Source organism: Triticum urartu, chromosome 1A (assembly GCF_056163025.1).
Source record: "Triticum urartu cultivar PI428250 chromosome 1A, HENAU_Tu73, whole genome shotgun sequence".
Classification (NCBI taxonomy): domain Eukaryota; kingdom Viridiplantae; phylum Streptophyta; class Magnoliopsida; order Poales; family Poaceae; genus Triticum; species Triticum urartu.
This window is the reverse complement of record NC_141873.1, coordinates 56326884-56342545: the sequence shown is the minus strand read 5'-3', so window position 1 is coordinate 56342545 and position 15662 is coordinate 56326884. Positions and strand designations below refer to the sequence as shown.

Below are 15662 nucleotides of genomic sequence, written 5' to 3'. Positions count from 1 at the left end.
CGGCACTTCTCGAGATATGCTCACTGAACTCTTCATGAACTAAAGCACATATGCACACACACACCGTGCCATTGTGCAGCTAATCAGCGAGTGTTTCCATTAGTCTTCTCCATCTTCGCAGATGGTGAAAAACATCTAGGCGATTAGATGAGATTGATGGTTGTGAGAAGAAGGAATTATGGAACAACAAAGTCTAAAGATGAGGCATTAGCTCAGGGATCCGGTAACTAATGGTCATATATTATTTGCCAACATAAAGTGGGTAGCTTTTCACAGAGTGCAAACTGCATGCGTCTTTTTTCAGTTCTATGTATATGTAAGTATATACATAGAAGCGCTTTAAATAGCATTAAATAATGAATATTTCCATATATTTTTTATATGTCTCGTGATATAGTTGGTGATTTTGTACAGTAGAGATTACCAAAAAGGTGACCCATGCAAAAATAGAAAATCAGCAGTTATTTGGCAAGTATGGTTATAATGGGGCTGCCATTAATGAGTATAGACTATCAACAGTTTGCTTTTTTTGTCGCCTCTGCCTATCCTCTACTCATACTTTGGGAGGCATTAATTTGTCAATCAACATCCGCTTGAACCTTCTGGATTTACTTAAATGATAAGCAAGCCCGCATACCTTAGTCTTACTACCTTCTTCTTCCCCGTATGTCTTTGTTGATTCAAAACTAGCAACTCTTCTATACACTCCTGTATGCTTGCCACACCTTCCATGGCACCAGATCCACTGAATAATGCTTCAAATTCTTCCAATATGCTACTTCGAGTGTTGTTCTTTCGTTTGGTCCTTGGTCTTCAAGTTGAGTCTTCCCTTTCCATGGAGATAATTGCCTTTTGGTTGTGGCTCCAACAAGGGAATGGCCAAGTTGGTTACCTTCAGCACATATACTCTCTTGGTGACAACCATTTTCGCGCAATTGTTTCTTCTGCAAAACGTTTTCTGGAAGTTCTCCATTTTGCGTTCGGTGGTTCAGAGGCCAGATCTATACCAAGAAGTGACTTTCAGAACCAAGCTATTGAAGGAATTTCTCTCTACCTCAATACTATCTGTTATGAGGCCTTAGAAGATCTTCGAGAAAGGATAGAGATGAATTTTGTCCGTAATCAGATGGCATACCTGCGCCAAGAAGCCTATGGACAGTCCAGGACTGATCGGGTTCCTGCTGCAAGCTCGGTAAGACTGGGGTTAATATTTAGTTACGCAAGATCTGATCTGTTAGTAGTAGAAGGTTTTATCTTTTCGTGATTTTCTTTATCATCTATGCAGATGACGGATCTATACCAAGAGGCCTATGGAGAATCATCGCATGAACAAATTCCTAATATCTCAGTAAGACAAGTGTTCATATTTAGTTATTCAAGATCAGATCTGTTACTAGTACAAGGTTTTACCCTTTTGTGATTTGCTTTATCATCTATGCAGATGACAGATCTATACCAAGAGGCCTATGGAGAATCATCGCATGAACAGATTCCTAATATCTCAGTAAGACCAGTGTTCATATTTAGTTATTCAAGATCAGATCTGTTACTAGTACAAGGTTTTACCCTTTTGTGATTTGCTTTATCATCTATGCAGATGACAAATCTATACCAAGAGGCCTATGGAGAATCATCGCATGAACAGATTCCTAATATCTCAGTAAGACTAGTGTTCATATTTAGTTATTTAAGATCAGATCTGTTACTAGTACAAGGTTTTACCCTTTTGTGATTTGCTTTATCATCTATGCAGATGACAGATCTATACCAAGAGGCCAATGGAGAATCATCGCATGAACAGATTCCTAATAGCTCGGTGAGAGTAATGAAAGATCTGTTAATAATTTGTGAAGTATTTTCTACTCCTTTTGATTCACCAAAATCATCTATATGCAGAAACACCTTCTTACCAAGATCAAGGCTTTGTATGCTAACAATCCGAAGCATCATGGAGAAGGCACAAGTTCTAGAAATATCCGTGTTCAAACAAGTCAAATGTGCCATGGAGAAGTCTCAAGTTCAAGAAATATCCATCCTCAAACGAGTCGTATGCTCCACCATGATACAGAGGACGAAGTATATGATTATCAGCCAACCTCCCATTTGGTCACATTGCTGGATAAGTTGAGCTTAAGAGAGAACCATAATGATGCAGTAACTCATCGTCCCTGATCATTCTTTGCATGTTCATTCGTTTATATTCCAATAAGACTCGATAGGTTTCATCCAAATATCTAGTGCAGTTCATAGCTTGAAGAGAAAATAATAATATATTTCTCTGCAGATCACGCAACGCCTATCTGATGTTCCACCTGATGAGAGAACTTTGTTCATGACATTTTCTAATGGCTATCCACTGACCAAGGATGAACTACACGAATTTTTTATGAGGTATGCCTATCATTTCAGGTTTTATTACATATGTAAATTCACCATTATTTGTTAGGGGAGTGGTATGGTTATTGATTGCAGGTAATAAGGAGTGTAATATAGGAGTCAGCGGGAAATTAGTGAACCAAATTTCTAACATATGCACTCATTCATATACTCACCCCGAGAATTTGATGTGATGCATACAAATACTTTTTAGACAATAGGCTCGTTGAGTCCGACTTTAAATTACTAATTTTCCAAACGGCTATAGTAAAGATACAAAGTGCCGAGGAAACAACTTATAGGGCAGCAAACAAGAGCAAGCTAACAAATGTGAAACAAAAAATGCGGAGCTTGGAGACGTCGAAGTACTCACCAAAGTGAAGATAAAGGAGGAACTTGTGGAAAGTTGAATTGTAGGTCAAGCTCCAAGGTACCTGCTATCATGACCGTCTATTTGACATCATGATCATTGCAGCTGGGAGCACCGCGAGCCTACGTCTGACCGTTCTTGCGTCATTACCAGGCGTGGACCAAGCCCCTATTTGGCATCTTCTGTCACCATTCTCACGTGATGAGCTGCCCCACACAACACAAGCAGATGCTCCATGCAAGATTCATGCTTCATGGTGTGTGCGCAATAGAGAGAGAGAGGATGTGAGAGAGCAGGCATGGGGAGGAGAGAGAGAAAGCGAAGAAGTACAAGAAAATGAGAGATAGAGAGAGAGAGGAGATGAAATGGGACTACGATGTGTGTGTGTGAGGAAGGGAGAACAAAGGTGAAATGGGACTAGGCTGTGTGTGTGAGAAAGAACATAGGTGAAATGGAAAGAGAGAGAATGCGCCATCCCCTCTCAGCATGTGAGCAGTAGAGATAGAGGTTGTGAGAGAGCAGAAATGGGGGAGAGAGAAGAAGAAGAAGATGTGAGAGATAGAGGAGAGAGGTCAAGCGTGGAGTTGTGGTGTGTGAGGATGGCTCCCTCTCTTGCTCCCCCTCGCCCGACGCCCCTCTCTTTCCCTTCTCCGGTGACCCGCCCCCTCCCCTTCTCTTGTTTGCCCTGCCTCCCCGCTCCGGGATCTCCATGTGGCTCGTCCTCATCCCCTTCTTCACCAGTTCCTTCCGCCCTCCCTGCCCCCTCCCTCGATCTCTGTTCTCTAGTGCGGTCTCTCACCAATCACTTCTGGGCACTGGATCTGGATGTCGACGATGTTTTGAGTGTTGGTAGCTCCCCCTCGCCTTCTCCCATGGTGATAGTGTGACGGCACTGCGTGACCTGGGGGCGCTGGGGTCTGACTCTGCAAGTTCGTACCTGGTGGCCACTCAGTGCTCGTAGCTCTTCGTCTCGGGGGGGGGGGGTCGAGGTTGGGTGGTTGTGACGCCCAGATCTCTCCGCGCTCGTAGGTTACTTCATCCTACTCCTTCCCTTGGTTTGCTTGGCTCTAACCCGGTTTCACATGTGTGCTTCGTCTCGTTGGATCCTAGTGTGGGTATGATCTCGTTGGTAATGTCGATGCGGGATAGGGGGCCAGCGACGCCTTTTGCGCCCGTCTCTGCTTCTTCTACTTATGGGACGGAACCCTAATCCGGTCATCAGCTTGTGAGATGGTGGGCTCGTCTATGAGCTTGGTGGGCTCTGCACAGGGTGGTGGCCCTGTCCAAGGGTTGGATACCGCTTCGGCTATTCTTTCCCCCCTCTCCCTTTTGGGCTTCGACTTATTTCTCCCGTGAGTGGCCCAGAGCAGCCAGTTGGCCCACCTAATCTTGTTGGCCCATGTTGTGGGTATATGTGGCCCCTTCGAGGTTGTGTCGTCCTAATCCTAGGGTTTTCTGTTTCCTGCGCTAAGATTTGCAAGATTAGATCTGGTCACCTCCTTCCTCGCTCCATCTGAATCGTTCCACCCCCACCTCTGACCCGCTCCTTCGCCAAGGTGCTGAAGATGGGCTAGTTGGGGGACCACAACACCAACAACAAGAGGGAACTTGATGGATTTGGTGAGGCCACTTGTGGACTCCGTGGCGCCTGAGGCTGAGTTGAGGGCTAAGTTGCAGCATGGGCAGGAGGCTCGCGAGCGTGCTACCAAGGAGCGGGAGGCGTGGGGCACACCGCCGGTTTGGTTTTGGGAATAAGAGTGGTACAAGGAGTAGTGGGCACATCAGGAGGAAAAGATGGCGGCAACTCGCTCCTCTGCTTCCCCCATCCCATCTCAATGGGCGGGCTCAGATTCGTCTGCCCTAGATAACTGGGAGGCGGCAGCATCGGGCGCCGTGCCCCCTCCCCCATGCTGTTGCTCCTCGGTCGAGTGCGGATGCTGCTCTGCTTGCTCCTCCTTCTAGTGTTTATGGGTTCCAAGGGCAGTTTCGTCCCAAACCCTGTCTTGGTGGCTTCCACAACGCCTCCTAACAATCGGCCAAAGAAGTTCAATAATTTTTGGTCGAATGACAATTCTGATGGATCTAGTGATGGAATCCTCACCCGCCCCTACCAATCTCTGGATCTGCTCCACTGGTGGGTGGCTCTGGTAATAGCTCGGGTCGTCCTTCTCTCACATGCTTTGCATGCCATAGGCCGGGTCACTCTGAATCCCGTTGTATGTTTCCTCTTTTTCTATCTGATTTACTGTGTCGAAGGCCACCTCACAGTGGGTTGTACTAATCGCTCCAAACCTCCTTCAATTAAGCAATATAGACTAGGCAAGACAGGTTGTGCGTTTTTGGTTTGTATGGTGGTTTGGACATGGTTGTGGTTGCGCCTCAAACATCCTACGTTGCTATCATCTCGGTCCAATCTGCTATGTGACCCTGCAAACGATTGCGGATGAGCTAAGCGAATGGGGTCCGGATGGTTAGGACTGGTAGTTACAGTAGATTTCACAGTCAGAATTTGGGATTGCTTTCCCAGTCTCGGGAAAGTTTAAAGATGTTATCTAAGGGCACTAGTTTTACGCTTCCAATGAACCAGCTTGTATTTTTTGTCAAAAAGGTTGGGACGATGATCGATGCTTTGGCAACTTCGTGGATAACTGTGTTTTGTTAAATGATGTTCATTCGATCATGCGTAACAAGGCGTGTTTGATGGAATTTGGTGAGCTCATTGGAAAACCTATTTGTGTGGATGAAGATTCTTTGGCTAGATTAGCCTAGTTCATACGAGGAATTGGTGTAGTGCGCCAGATTGGGTCCGCGTGGTTTCACCAAGGTATACCCCAAAAGTAAAGCCTTTCAGATCAATGTTTGAGATGAGGGCCAGGTTTCTGCTCACGCTCCCCCTCGTCTTCTAAAGTGTGTACAAAATACATTGCCCCCATTGTTCTTAAGGTGGGCAACAGGGTTATGTCGTGTTGTGGTAGATATAATACAGTTGCTGGAGAAGTTCTCATCACCAACTCTTCTCTTCCCTCTCTCCCTATGTTCTTTATGGGTTTTTATAGGCTACCTAAGGGTACCCACACTGGTCTTTATAAGCATCATAGCAGATTTTGCTAGAATTTGGCTGACAATAAAAAGAAGGATCAGTTAGTCAAGTGGAAAATCATTTGCCAGCCTAAAAGCCACGATGGCCTGGGCATTATTAACACATCGATTATGAATTGTTCCTTAATTGTCAAATGGTGGTGGTGCATTCTTCTTCCTTCCACTAGGACCTTTTGGTTTGATATTCTTAAAGCACAATATTTCCTTCCACTAGTGATCTGCTGGCTTCACATGATAATGGATCTCAATTTTGGCAGCTTTGAATAAGGTGAAAGATGTTTGCCGATCTTATGTGAAGTTTATTATTAAAGATGGGAAATCCAGTCACTTTTGGCCTGATTGGTGGCACATGCCACCATCTTTGCTCTTCTTTCCTGGTCATTTTCTCTTTTTGTGGTAATCTTGATATTACTATCTTTGATCTTACCAATTCTGGTTGGAATTTAGCCTTTAGCTGCTCCCTATCTCCTGTAGAGTTGGAACAATGGCATAAGCTTGATGCCACTTTCCTCACACTCTCGGAGATTCTGGACTCGGTGGTCTAGCCTCATTCCCCTCGGGATTTTTTCGGTCAAATCGCTTCACCATAGTCTTATTGCTAGGTCCTGTTCTTCTAAGTTCATGGGTGTCCGGAGGGCTCGTGTTCCACTGAAAATTAAGAACTTCCTTTGGCAAGACATCCATGGGAAGCTTCGTGTTGTTGATCAAATTAGGAAGCATAATGCTCACGCTGATTCTACTTGTTATTTATGCTCTAGGCAAGAAGATTCTGACCATATTATGTTTTCATGTGACTTTGGCATTCTCCTGTGAAGTTGTACTCGGTCGTGGCTGGGTTAGCTAGGCTCCGACCGGTTTTTGCTCAATTACTGCCGCTTTTTAGTGCATTATCTGACCCTTTGAGATGCAAATTCTAGTTTGGGTTTGCTGCTGTCAGTTGGGCTCTTTGGACTACTCGTAATAAGTTTACCATCGAGCATGTGTTCCCGTCGAAACCAGCTAATGTTATTTTCCAATCCATTACACTAATGCAGTAGTGGAGGCCCCTGGTTAAGAGCTATGACATCGACACCACGGACCTACTCAGCTCTCGCTTCAGGGCTACATCGAACTCGCTATCACCAAGGGTGCAGGCTCTAGCTTAGTGGACATCCGATCATCATTTACTAGTTTTCTTTTGGTACCTGGTTGTTGGCCTATGTGTCATTTTTTTATTGTTCATGTGGGATTTGTTGGTTGTTGGTTGTTCGACAACTTGTGAGACTTCTTTAATGGTTGTAATCGGTGTTGTGAATCTCCTTTGGCTTTATCTATAAAGTCGGGAAATTGCATTTTCTCTAAAAAAATAGATAGATGAGAAATGGGAGGAGGCTCTGAGAGAGAACAAAGGAGAGATAGAGGAGAAGACTAGAGAGAGAAAAGGGAAGGAATAAGAGACAATATTAAAGTTTCTTAAGAGAGGGGAGAGAGAGAATGCAGGGAGACAACATATGTGACAGAGGTGCTGCTGCTAATCACAATGAATCACAGGTCATGGTTGAGATATCGAGGGAAGGGAATCTGGTACGAACGAGATAGATAGAAGGTACTATGGAGCTCAACCTTGAACAAATCACTCTCAAGAACTTGGTGTGTGTGTGTGTGGGAAAGCAATATAGGCCCACCTCTATTTCAAAGAAGGCTAAATAACACCACATACTCATTTGTCCCCATCGTCAAAGAGGAGCCCCTGCACTCTTGCCTTGGCTCTATGGGTGTTATACCATCGGCGTGTAAAGAATCTCTCCCAGAGCATACGGTGAGGAATGGTGACAAAATATAAAGGAGGAGAAAAACAATGGGTTGTTTTGCAAACACCAAAGCAAAGTCCACATTGTGATCACAACTACCACTGACTGCCTCACAACCATGCATAGACCCATAGATTAGGAGCAAAAGTTCGAAGGTCGACGCCTCCAACAATGTAACGAGGCTATAGAGCTGCTCCGACAATCCGGGTTAATGATTTTCACCTGAAAATTGAGGAAGATGAGCATGTAACCTCAATGAGGCCTCTGGGGAAGACATTGATGTCCAAGAACATCGTTGTTATCGGCACTTACCACTGTCAAGAAAAGCTATCTTCATGGCACCGCGACACCAATCCATCTAAAGGCCTATCGCTACACCCTGAAAAGGAGAGAAGGGAACTGCTGGTCAACATGACACCCAAATCTAGGCATCATAGATGCCCCACAAACAATGACCAATCGTCAAGAAAAGCACTATATTGCCTTAGCAGCCAACTAGCACTCCACATTGCAAGATTCACCGTCAGAACACTACAGTGACCATCATCTAGGGCTGTCACCCGGCTTTCAAACCCCACGCCTTCACAAAAAAAATAAGGAAGCAACTAAACGTTCGCAACCATGAGACCCAATGTCGACCAGTAGATCTCCAAGTGCGGACCACTAGTTTGCTACAAAAACCGTCTTAGATCTAGACTACCATCCTGGTCCAAAGCACCAAAATTCAACATCGACGTAGGGTGCATACTTACACACACTACTAGCTAGCAGCAGAGAGGAGGGAGATGGTGCTCCATCCAAACTTTCAAAGTGAATTGCCACATTATCGAGTCAAATGTAGGTGCGCCACTCGCTATTGAAATGAGGTGCACATGAAGAGCGTCTCGATGACACCACCTCGAGCTTCGTGAGCTCTCTGGCTGCCACTCGGCGAGGATCAGAGAGTTGTAGTGAAAAGTGTTTGGTGGGCCCGAATGGTCACCTACCATGTCGCCTCGGATGGTGTGATGCGGGAACATTGAACAGTTTACACATAAGGTATGTGATGCATAATTAATAGTAAATTTGGAAAAGTAGAGCTTTCATATAATTTGGTATGAAAAGGTAAAAGCATTAAGTTGTGACCAAACTCCACTCCCCATGTGGTCCATAATGGCATGTGTTTTTTTCATAGTGTGTTGGCAACTTTGGCGAAGGGGATGTGAGTTTAGACGAGGGGGTTAGGGTAATAGAAAATGTTGTGTCATTTTATTTCCTAGTGCTCTGTTTGGTATCTTGTATCTACAGCGAACTATGTGTGGGAATTTAGAGAGTTTGTGGAAATTGACGAGAGATTAAGTAAGAGACGCTGACACTAGTTTGGCTCTTGGAAAAGGTATCTAGTGCAACTCTTTACAACTCGAATCTGATAGTACAGAGGAGGGAATAGACCCACCTCCTCGTGTTTCCGTTGATCTTGATCACATAATATCACCAATCTTTTGCTGAGTTGAAGTAACCCCATTCACCGGTGTTAACATCAATAAGCCCAAACAACACTTTTATCGCATTGTAAATCTGCCTCATGAACCTAAAATTTCTAGGGCCCTTTTGCAAAATTGTAATCTATTAGCTATCCATACCCTTTCTTGCAAGATAAGCCAAGAATGTTTCTTTCTCTTAGACGACAATCTATTTTCCAAAAATCTGGCTTCATTAACTAAACACTTTGTAGAGTCGAGTCGAGCGGAATATTCCAATGATGTCGACTACTCTACCGAAGCAGTAAGGTTTCAAACAGTCTAATTCTTGTTGTCATCGCTTGAGTGTCTTGCAAATTGACCCAAAGCAGAAAAAATAATCAATGATGTGTTCCACAAAGAGACCAAAATTTATCTTAATGTTGTTGATCCATAAATCGTACTAAAATAATTCTCTCTCCATGGTTAGGTTCCTATGCATAGAAATTTTAAAATGGATAGTGCAATGTCTTTTCTTTTGCGGACCCCAAGCCAAGTTGCATTTCAAAAGGCTGCAGTTCGGAGTGAAATTTGTGACAGAAAATCCACTTCCCAGTGACCACACTAACACATGCAGGACGAGGAACCAAACCCAAGTATTGTTCGTTAGCAAAGCATTAAATTCGTCAAGCATTGCGTCATGCCAGTGGTGATCTTTGAGAGCAGTTTTGTAAGAGGAGGGAAGAGGAGAAATGGCAGGGGTGGCCGCGAGGAAAAATAAACGGCGTGGTTGAGCGAAGCCCCTCTTGGCTCGGGTTGTCATTTTATGTGAATTAACAGGTGGAGCAACATGGACTACATGACAATGTGGAGGACTAGGCGTGGCTGGCACGGAGGGCGAGGAAGATTTGGTGGGTCGCTTGGCGGGGTGGGCGGTAGATCCGAGGTGAGCAGGCGCGGGGGATTCAAGGGGAGCAGTCGTGGGCGAACCGAGGGGAGCAGGATCAGGTGGGTCGGGCGAATCTGGCGAGGTTGAACCCGGGGAGGGCGCGTGGCATGCGGGAGGTGGGTGGGTCGGCCCAGTCGGCTCGGTGGGGAGACAGGCGGATGCGTGGGAAGAGGTTGGCGGCGGAGCAGATTGCGAGGCGGATCATGTAGGGCTGCAGGCATCTGATGTTGGTTGGTGGGCGTGGATTCCAGAGGGGATCGTGCGTAGGTGAGTGGGAGGGGCGGGATCTGGCGCGGTAGTTGCGCCTGTGACCGGGGTGTGTATGGAAAAACAGTCTCGTCAAAAATGTGTCGAGAAACGATAACGCGACGGGAGTGTAGATCGAAGCAGCGGTACCCTTTGTGCTCTAATGGGTAGCCAAGGAAAACACAACGCATAGAGCGAGGGGCTAATTTGTGAGGGCTGGTGGCATAGAGATAGGGGAAACATAAAAACCAAACACACGGAGGTGGTCATAACGAGGATGCACGCCAATGAGGAGGAAAAATGGGGTGTACGGGGTGGTCTTGTTGGAGGGGCGGCGATTGAGCAGGTGTGTGCCAGTGTGTAGAGCCTCGACCCAAAAGGGAGGTGGTAAGTTTGCGTGAATGAGAAGGGTGCGTATGACGTCGTTGGTGGTGGGAAGCATGCGCTCAGCCTTGCCGTTTTGCGGAGAAGTGTGAGGGCAAGAGAGACGATATATGATACCGTTGGTAGAGAAAAAGTCGCGGAGAGAAGTGTTGATGAAGTCCCCGCCATTGTCACACTGCATACATTTGATGAGAGTATGAAATTGGGTGAGGATATAGGTGAAGAAGCGTTGTAAGGTAGAAGAGGTGTCGGACTTGTGGCGCAAGGGGAAGGACCAAGAGTAATGGGAGTAATCATCGAGAATTATGAGATAGTATTGATAACCAGAGAAACTTACAACCGGGGAGGTCCACAAATCATAATGAATAAGTTGAAAAGGTGCACTAGTACAATTGTGGGAAGATGAAAAAGATAAACAGGGCCGCCGTCCTAATTGACATGCCATACAAGGAGAGCGGGCAGTGTTATTACAATCTAGAAAAAAATCCTTGGAGATAGAGGCAAGTGAAGGTTTGCCCGGATGGTTGAGGTGCTGGTGCCACAAGTCGCCTGGAGTGGTGAAGAAAGCAGCGCCATCGATAGACTTATTTCCATAGAACGTGTAGAGAGGACCAGCGCTACTGGACTTCAGAAGAGCATTCCGGGTTGGAAGTGCCTTCGCAGAGAAACCAGAAGGATTAAATTCAACGGAAACATTATTGTCAATAGATAACTTTCAAAGAAAGATAAGATCTTTGACAATATGAGGGCAGACAAGAACATCGGCGAGGGAAAGGTTAGAAGGAGGAAGGGTGGTAGAACCCATGCCAATGATAGGGAGACGATCACCATTACCGACGGTAATGCTAGATGAATTATGCTTTGGAAAAGAACGAAACGTAGAGAGGTTACCAGGGTTGCCGGTGACGTGTGTGGCCACGCCGGAGTCGAGGATCCCGTCAGCTCTGTGGTGAGGAAGACTCTGCTGGCTGTAGGCGTGCTGGAACAGGGCGACGTGATCCCAGGAAGGCGGGCCGGTCTGGAACGGTGGTGTAGACAGAGGCGGCGGCGACGGCCCGGACAGCATTAGTGGATACGCTTGAGAGTGAATGCCGGGACAAGGGCCGAGCACACCGGCAGCATTGGGAGGAACCCACCCGGAGCGAGGGGCGGGGAGGGCCATGCCGTACGGAGCGAAGTACCCGGTCCAAGGGGACGGCTGAGGCGGAGCAGACCTGCTACCACCCGGGTCGGATCAGCCGCGCCCACGGCCGCCAGTGCGGCCGCGTCCATGCCCGCGGTCATCGCCGCCACGGTTGCCACTAGAGCCATGGCCCGATGGGGGGCGCGAGCCTTGCGGTCGGCGCGATCGCCGTGGTCACCATGGTCGTTGTTGGAGTGGAGGCCGCCGGAGATGGTGAGAGCAGCAGATCGGGCCTTCGCCCGGAGGTTGATGTTGTACTCGGGAAGATACAGGCGGGAGCGAGCGACGTGGAACGGCGGCAGAGGCACCGTATCGCCGAGGATGGTGCAGATGGTGTCGAAGCGGACATCCAAGCATGGAGGAGCTGCATGGTGAGGTCGTGATCCTTGACCGCGTGACCCGTGTCCGCGAGGCCGTCCGCGAGGGCCTTGAGACGGCAAGCATAGTCAGAGACGGAGAGGTCTCCTTGTTTCAGGTTCCGGAACTGGCGCGTCAGGTCGAGGTACTGGGCGCCTTCGTTCGTCAGGAAGTAGTCTCGGATACAGCGCCACGCGGTGAACGCGTTGACGGCGCCGCCCATGACGAGCTCGAGAATGGAGCCAGCCAGGGTGAAGTAGAGCCAAAGGGTGAAGCGATGATCGACCGCGAGCCAGGCCGCACCAAGGTTGGGAGGAGGCGGGCGATCCACGTGATCTTGCACGCGATACTGCATGAGAACGCAGTAGAGGAAAGTTCGCCACTTGATGTAGTTGTTCTCGGCCGGATCTAGTTTGAATTTTATGTGGCTGGAGATATGATCATTGTGGAAGGAGATGAGGAGGGAGTCGGCCGGTGGTACGGCAGGGGGAGCGGGTGCAGACAGGAGGACTGGGGCGAGGTCGGAGGAGAGGGCAGCAGTGGTGCTCTGGGAAAGGGAAGGAGAGGTCCCGGGGGAGGACGAGGGGATGGCCGGAGATGGGGGCTCGCCGAAGATGTCCTCGAAGGCCATGGCGACTGATACCAAACTAAAGGGAGAAAGTGCTCACAGTTCTGTCATATTGATTATGGCAAGAGTTACAGAGATACAAATAGCCGCGGTCACCCAACGTCTCCCATGATACACGGCACGCAGGGCCAACGTGGAGAGTGGTTGTGATCCTCAAAGCTAGGAAGTAGTTACAACAATATACAGAAAACTACGTACATGCAATGACCGGGTTTAACACAATAGTCGTCGTGGTGACATCACAGAAGAGGTCCATATCAATGGCGTCACAAGGGGGTCCCAACCGTATGCCCTATCCGGGTCTTCCATGAAAGCCATGACCAACATCATAGTTTGTGAATTAAGGACTGATAACCAATGTGTTTTTCTTTGCCATGCCATGCAAGTTAATTAATACGCTTGCACGTGATCTTGTACACGCTTTTCAAATGATTCGCTGAGAGAGGAAGACCTAAGTGTGGCAGTTGGAATTGAGTGCAAACATCCCAACAATCAAGAAGGATGCTGTTGAGATCGATGGACGAACAAGGGTAGTTGGCACTAAGAGCTTTTGCAGCACACTGGAAACATGACTGATAACCTCATCGAAGATTGCAAAATGCTCAACAGGTTGCTGCTATCTTCTTTGCTAGGCGCCAGAAAAACCGTTGTGATGTCCACATAAAGGGAGGTGTGAAGAAATACACTCCAACCTCTCAATCTGTGAAGGCGCAAAATCTGAAATCTACTAGTTAAAGTGATAAATTTGATAATACATATAATTGACATAAAAGACATGAAAGGATATAATAAGGAACACAAAATGAATTTCAGGAGAAAATTCAGTAGATTTAATTCATTTCATTAGTTTTGCCTATATATGCAGTTTCTAATTTTGTTTCAAAAATTTCTTCCATGTCACAGGCACTATGGAGATATTGAAGAAATAAGTGTAGAGGAGCCAATCGAAAGTAGGCCACCATTGTACGCGCACGTTACATTTTACTCACAGATGACACTCTTCCGTGTTCTAGACGGGAATATGAGAGTCAAGTTCATGACCAGGGGAAAACATCTATGGGCTCGACAGTTTGTGCCAATGAAGAAGAAGAAAACTGATGTCTGATGACCTAAGCCTGATTTCATATCCATTCAAGAACATTTTATGCCAAGCATTCTGGAAGCATACTTGAATAGAATCTGCACTTGTAAGATTAATAGATTATTCTTGTGCAAATCTAATTCTTGTGCCTTCTGCTCCTTATTACACATTTGTATCACAGATTTATGGACATAGTTCTGATCTTCAGACGCATGACACCGCGAGGACTCAAATTTGTACTTGTTGAGTATTATAAATCCATATTGTTGGTATGAACACAATGATGTTAATCTTTAAATTCGTTCCTGGAACTGGAATGCTAATTATTATTTTGCGGGAATCCTGGAATGCTATTGTACTCTATGGTAGTCATTGTGCGACCCTAGTCAAATGTTAAGCTCCGGTTTTGTATTTTCTTTGGAAAGGATGGTACTACCTCTCGAGTCTTTTATTTTCTTTTTTAAGCTGAGCTGAGCTCCTTACCCACATGGGCCGCTGCCCTTCACCCAGTAACAACCACTGCACGAGCACGACCACGACCGTCATTGATCGCTTCCGTGGCGACGGCGACGTATGCCCCTTCAGAGTCTCCGAGTGCGTGTTAGCCTGCTATAAGCTCATCGTCACGCAGCGTAGGATGCTATACTTTTCTGTTGTAATAAGGTGTGCATGGGCCTGATGCGACAGCCGCATGCACGCACGTAGTGGAGACGTGCACAGTGCACGCACTCCTTTCTCATTGTTTCTCTCCCGGTCAGCACATATCACCGTGTGGAGGAGTCGTGGGATGGCGCGACTTGACCGGATCACAGCGAGCAGGCCGGGAGGTTAGCTAGTAGTTGTTTTCACTCAATGTAACTAAGATAAGAGAAAGAGAAAGATAACAGAAAAGCTGCGAGGTTTGCGCAGAGGAAAAACAACTCTCTCTCACTCGATGTAACTAAGATAAGAGAAAGAGAAAGATAACAGAAAAGCTGCGAGGTTTGCACAGAGGAAAAACCACTCTTTCTCCAGTTCGTGTTCATTGTTCTCGCTCGCATCTCTCTCTCGATCGCTCGTTTCGCAACGACAGTGCGCTCCCTCCCCGGATAGTGACGCTGCATTTAGAGTTTAGACATCGGCGGTCGGCTTTTCTACGGCGTCCTTTCCTTTGCCGGTGCAACCTCCAAAGCTTCTACACTAAGTGCGCTCAGCTTCTCTGTGCCAACCACCAAGATGCGACCGTGATTTCTCCGTGTTGCCGGTGGAGTTTGAGATTGGGCCGTGACTTGGAGATGTTGTAGCGTCCCTCCTGCTGTTTAGATCAACTAGTCATCAACCTGTATTTCTGCACCGGCTAGCATAAGAACGTACTTACTAAGTTTTCAATGTTATGACTACAATATCATATTACAGTTTCCCGCTTATCCATATTAAATAATATAATTTGAGTGAATTCCTCAATTTATTACCAATCTTATGTATTCTAAATTCCTCAATTATTATCAACCTTATGAATTCTAATTTGCTAGCTGCCTTGATGATAAAATAATTTTTTGGCTATCAACATGTCAAATTTATGAGAAGGGGTACAGTACAATGTCTAAGAAGAGCTGCAACTAATTAGCGTCTCTATTCCTACTGAATTTGATAGAATGCGTGGAGGCATCATACCAATAATCCAGTACCCAGAAGAAACGATCACAAATGGATGCATCATTAAGTTTTCAACTGAAACACATTATGTGAACTAATTTGGGTTGGTGGAAAATATAGGCCAC

General features: G+C 46.5%; 1 protein-coding gene and 1 pseudogene across 7 annotated transcripts; one reads left to right on the top strand and one right to left on the bottom strand.

Annotated features, from left to right (window-relative positions):
* The first annotated feature begins 539 nt into the window (after positions 1–539).
* LOC147989974 (uncharacterized) lies at positions 540–14154 on the top strand. Of its 7 annotated transcripts, none has more exons than XM_087546622.1 (8): positions 540–1192; positions 1286–1348; positions 1442–1504; positions 1598–1660; positions 1754–1822; positions 1897–2154; positions 2285–2391; positions 13725–14149. In XM_087546622.1, exons 1-8 carry the CDS (start codon positions 713–715, stop codon positions 13924–13926), a joined length of 1305 nt encoding a protein of 434 aa, XP_087402748.1. In that variant the 5' UTR covers positions 540–712; the 3' UTR covers positions 13927–14149. The 7 variants fall into 7 exon arrangements, with proteins under 7 accessions (XP_087402748.1, XP_087402766.1, XP_087402764.1 ...); XM_087546624.1 differs by having other exon boundaries at positions 541–1192; positions 1754–1816; positions 13725–14148; XM_087546643.1 differs by lacking the exon at positions 13725–14149 and adding an exon at positions 6880–7179 and having other exon boundaries at positions 548–1192.
* Positions 11369–12824, bottom strand: LOC147989975 (uncharacterized; annotated as a pseudogene).
* Positions 14155–15662: the final 1508 nt, after the last annotated feature.

Bases quoted from the DNA above. Each gene is read 5' to 3' on its own strand.
- LOC147989974 (XM_087546622.1), top strand. From the start codon at position 713: ATGCTTGCCACACCTTCCATGGCACCAGATCCACTGAATAATGCTTCA. The intron at 1,661-1,753 runs GTAAGACTAGTG...TCATCTATGCAG, and splicing joins AACAGATTCCTAATATCTCA to ATGACAGATCTATACCAAGA. The intron at 2,392-13,724 runs GTATGCCTATCA...TCCATGTCACAG, and splicing joins CTACACGAATTTTTTATGAG to GCACTATGGAGATATTGAAG.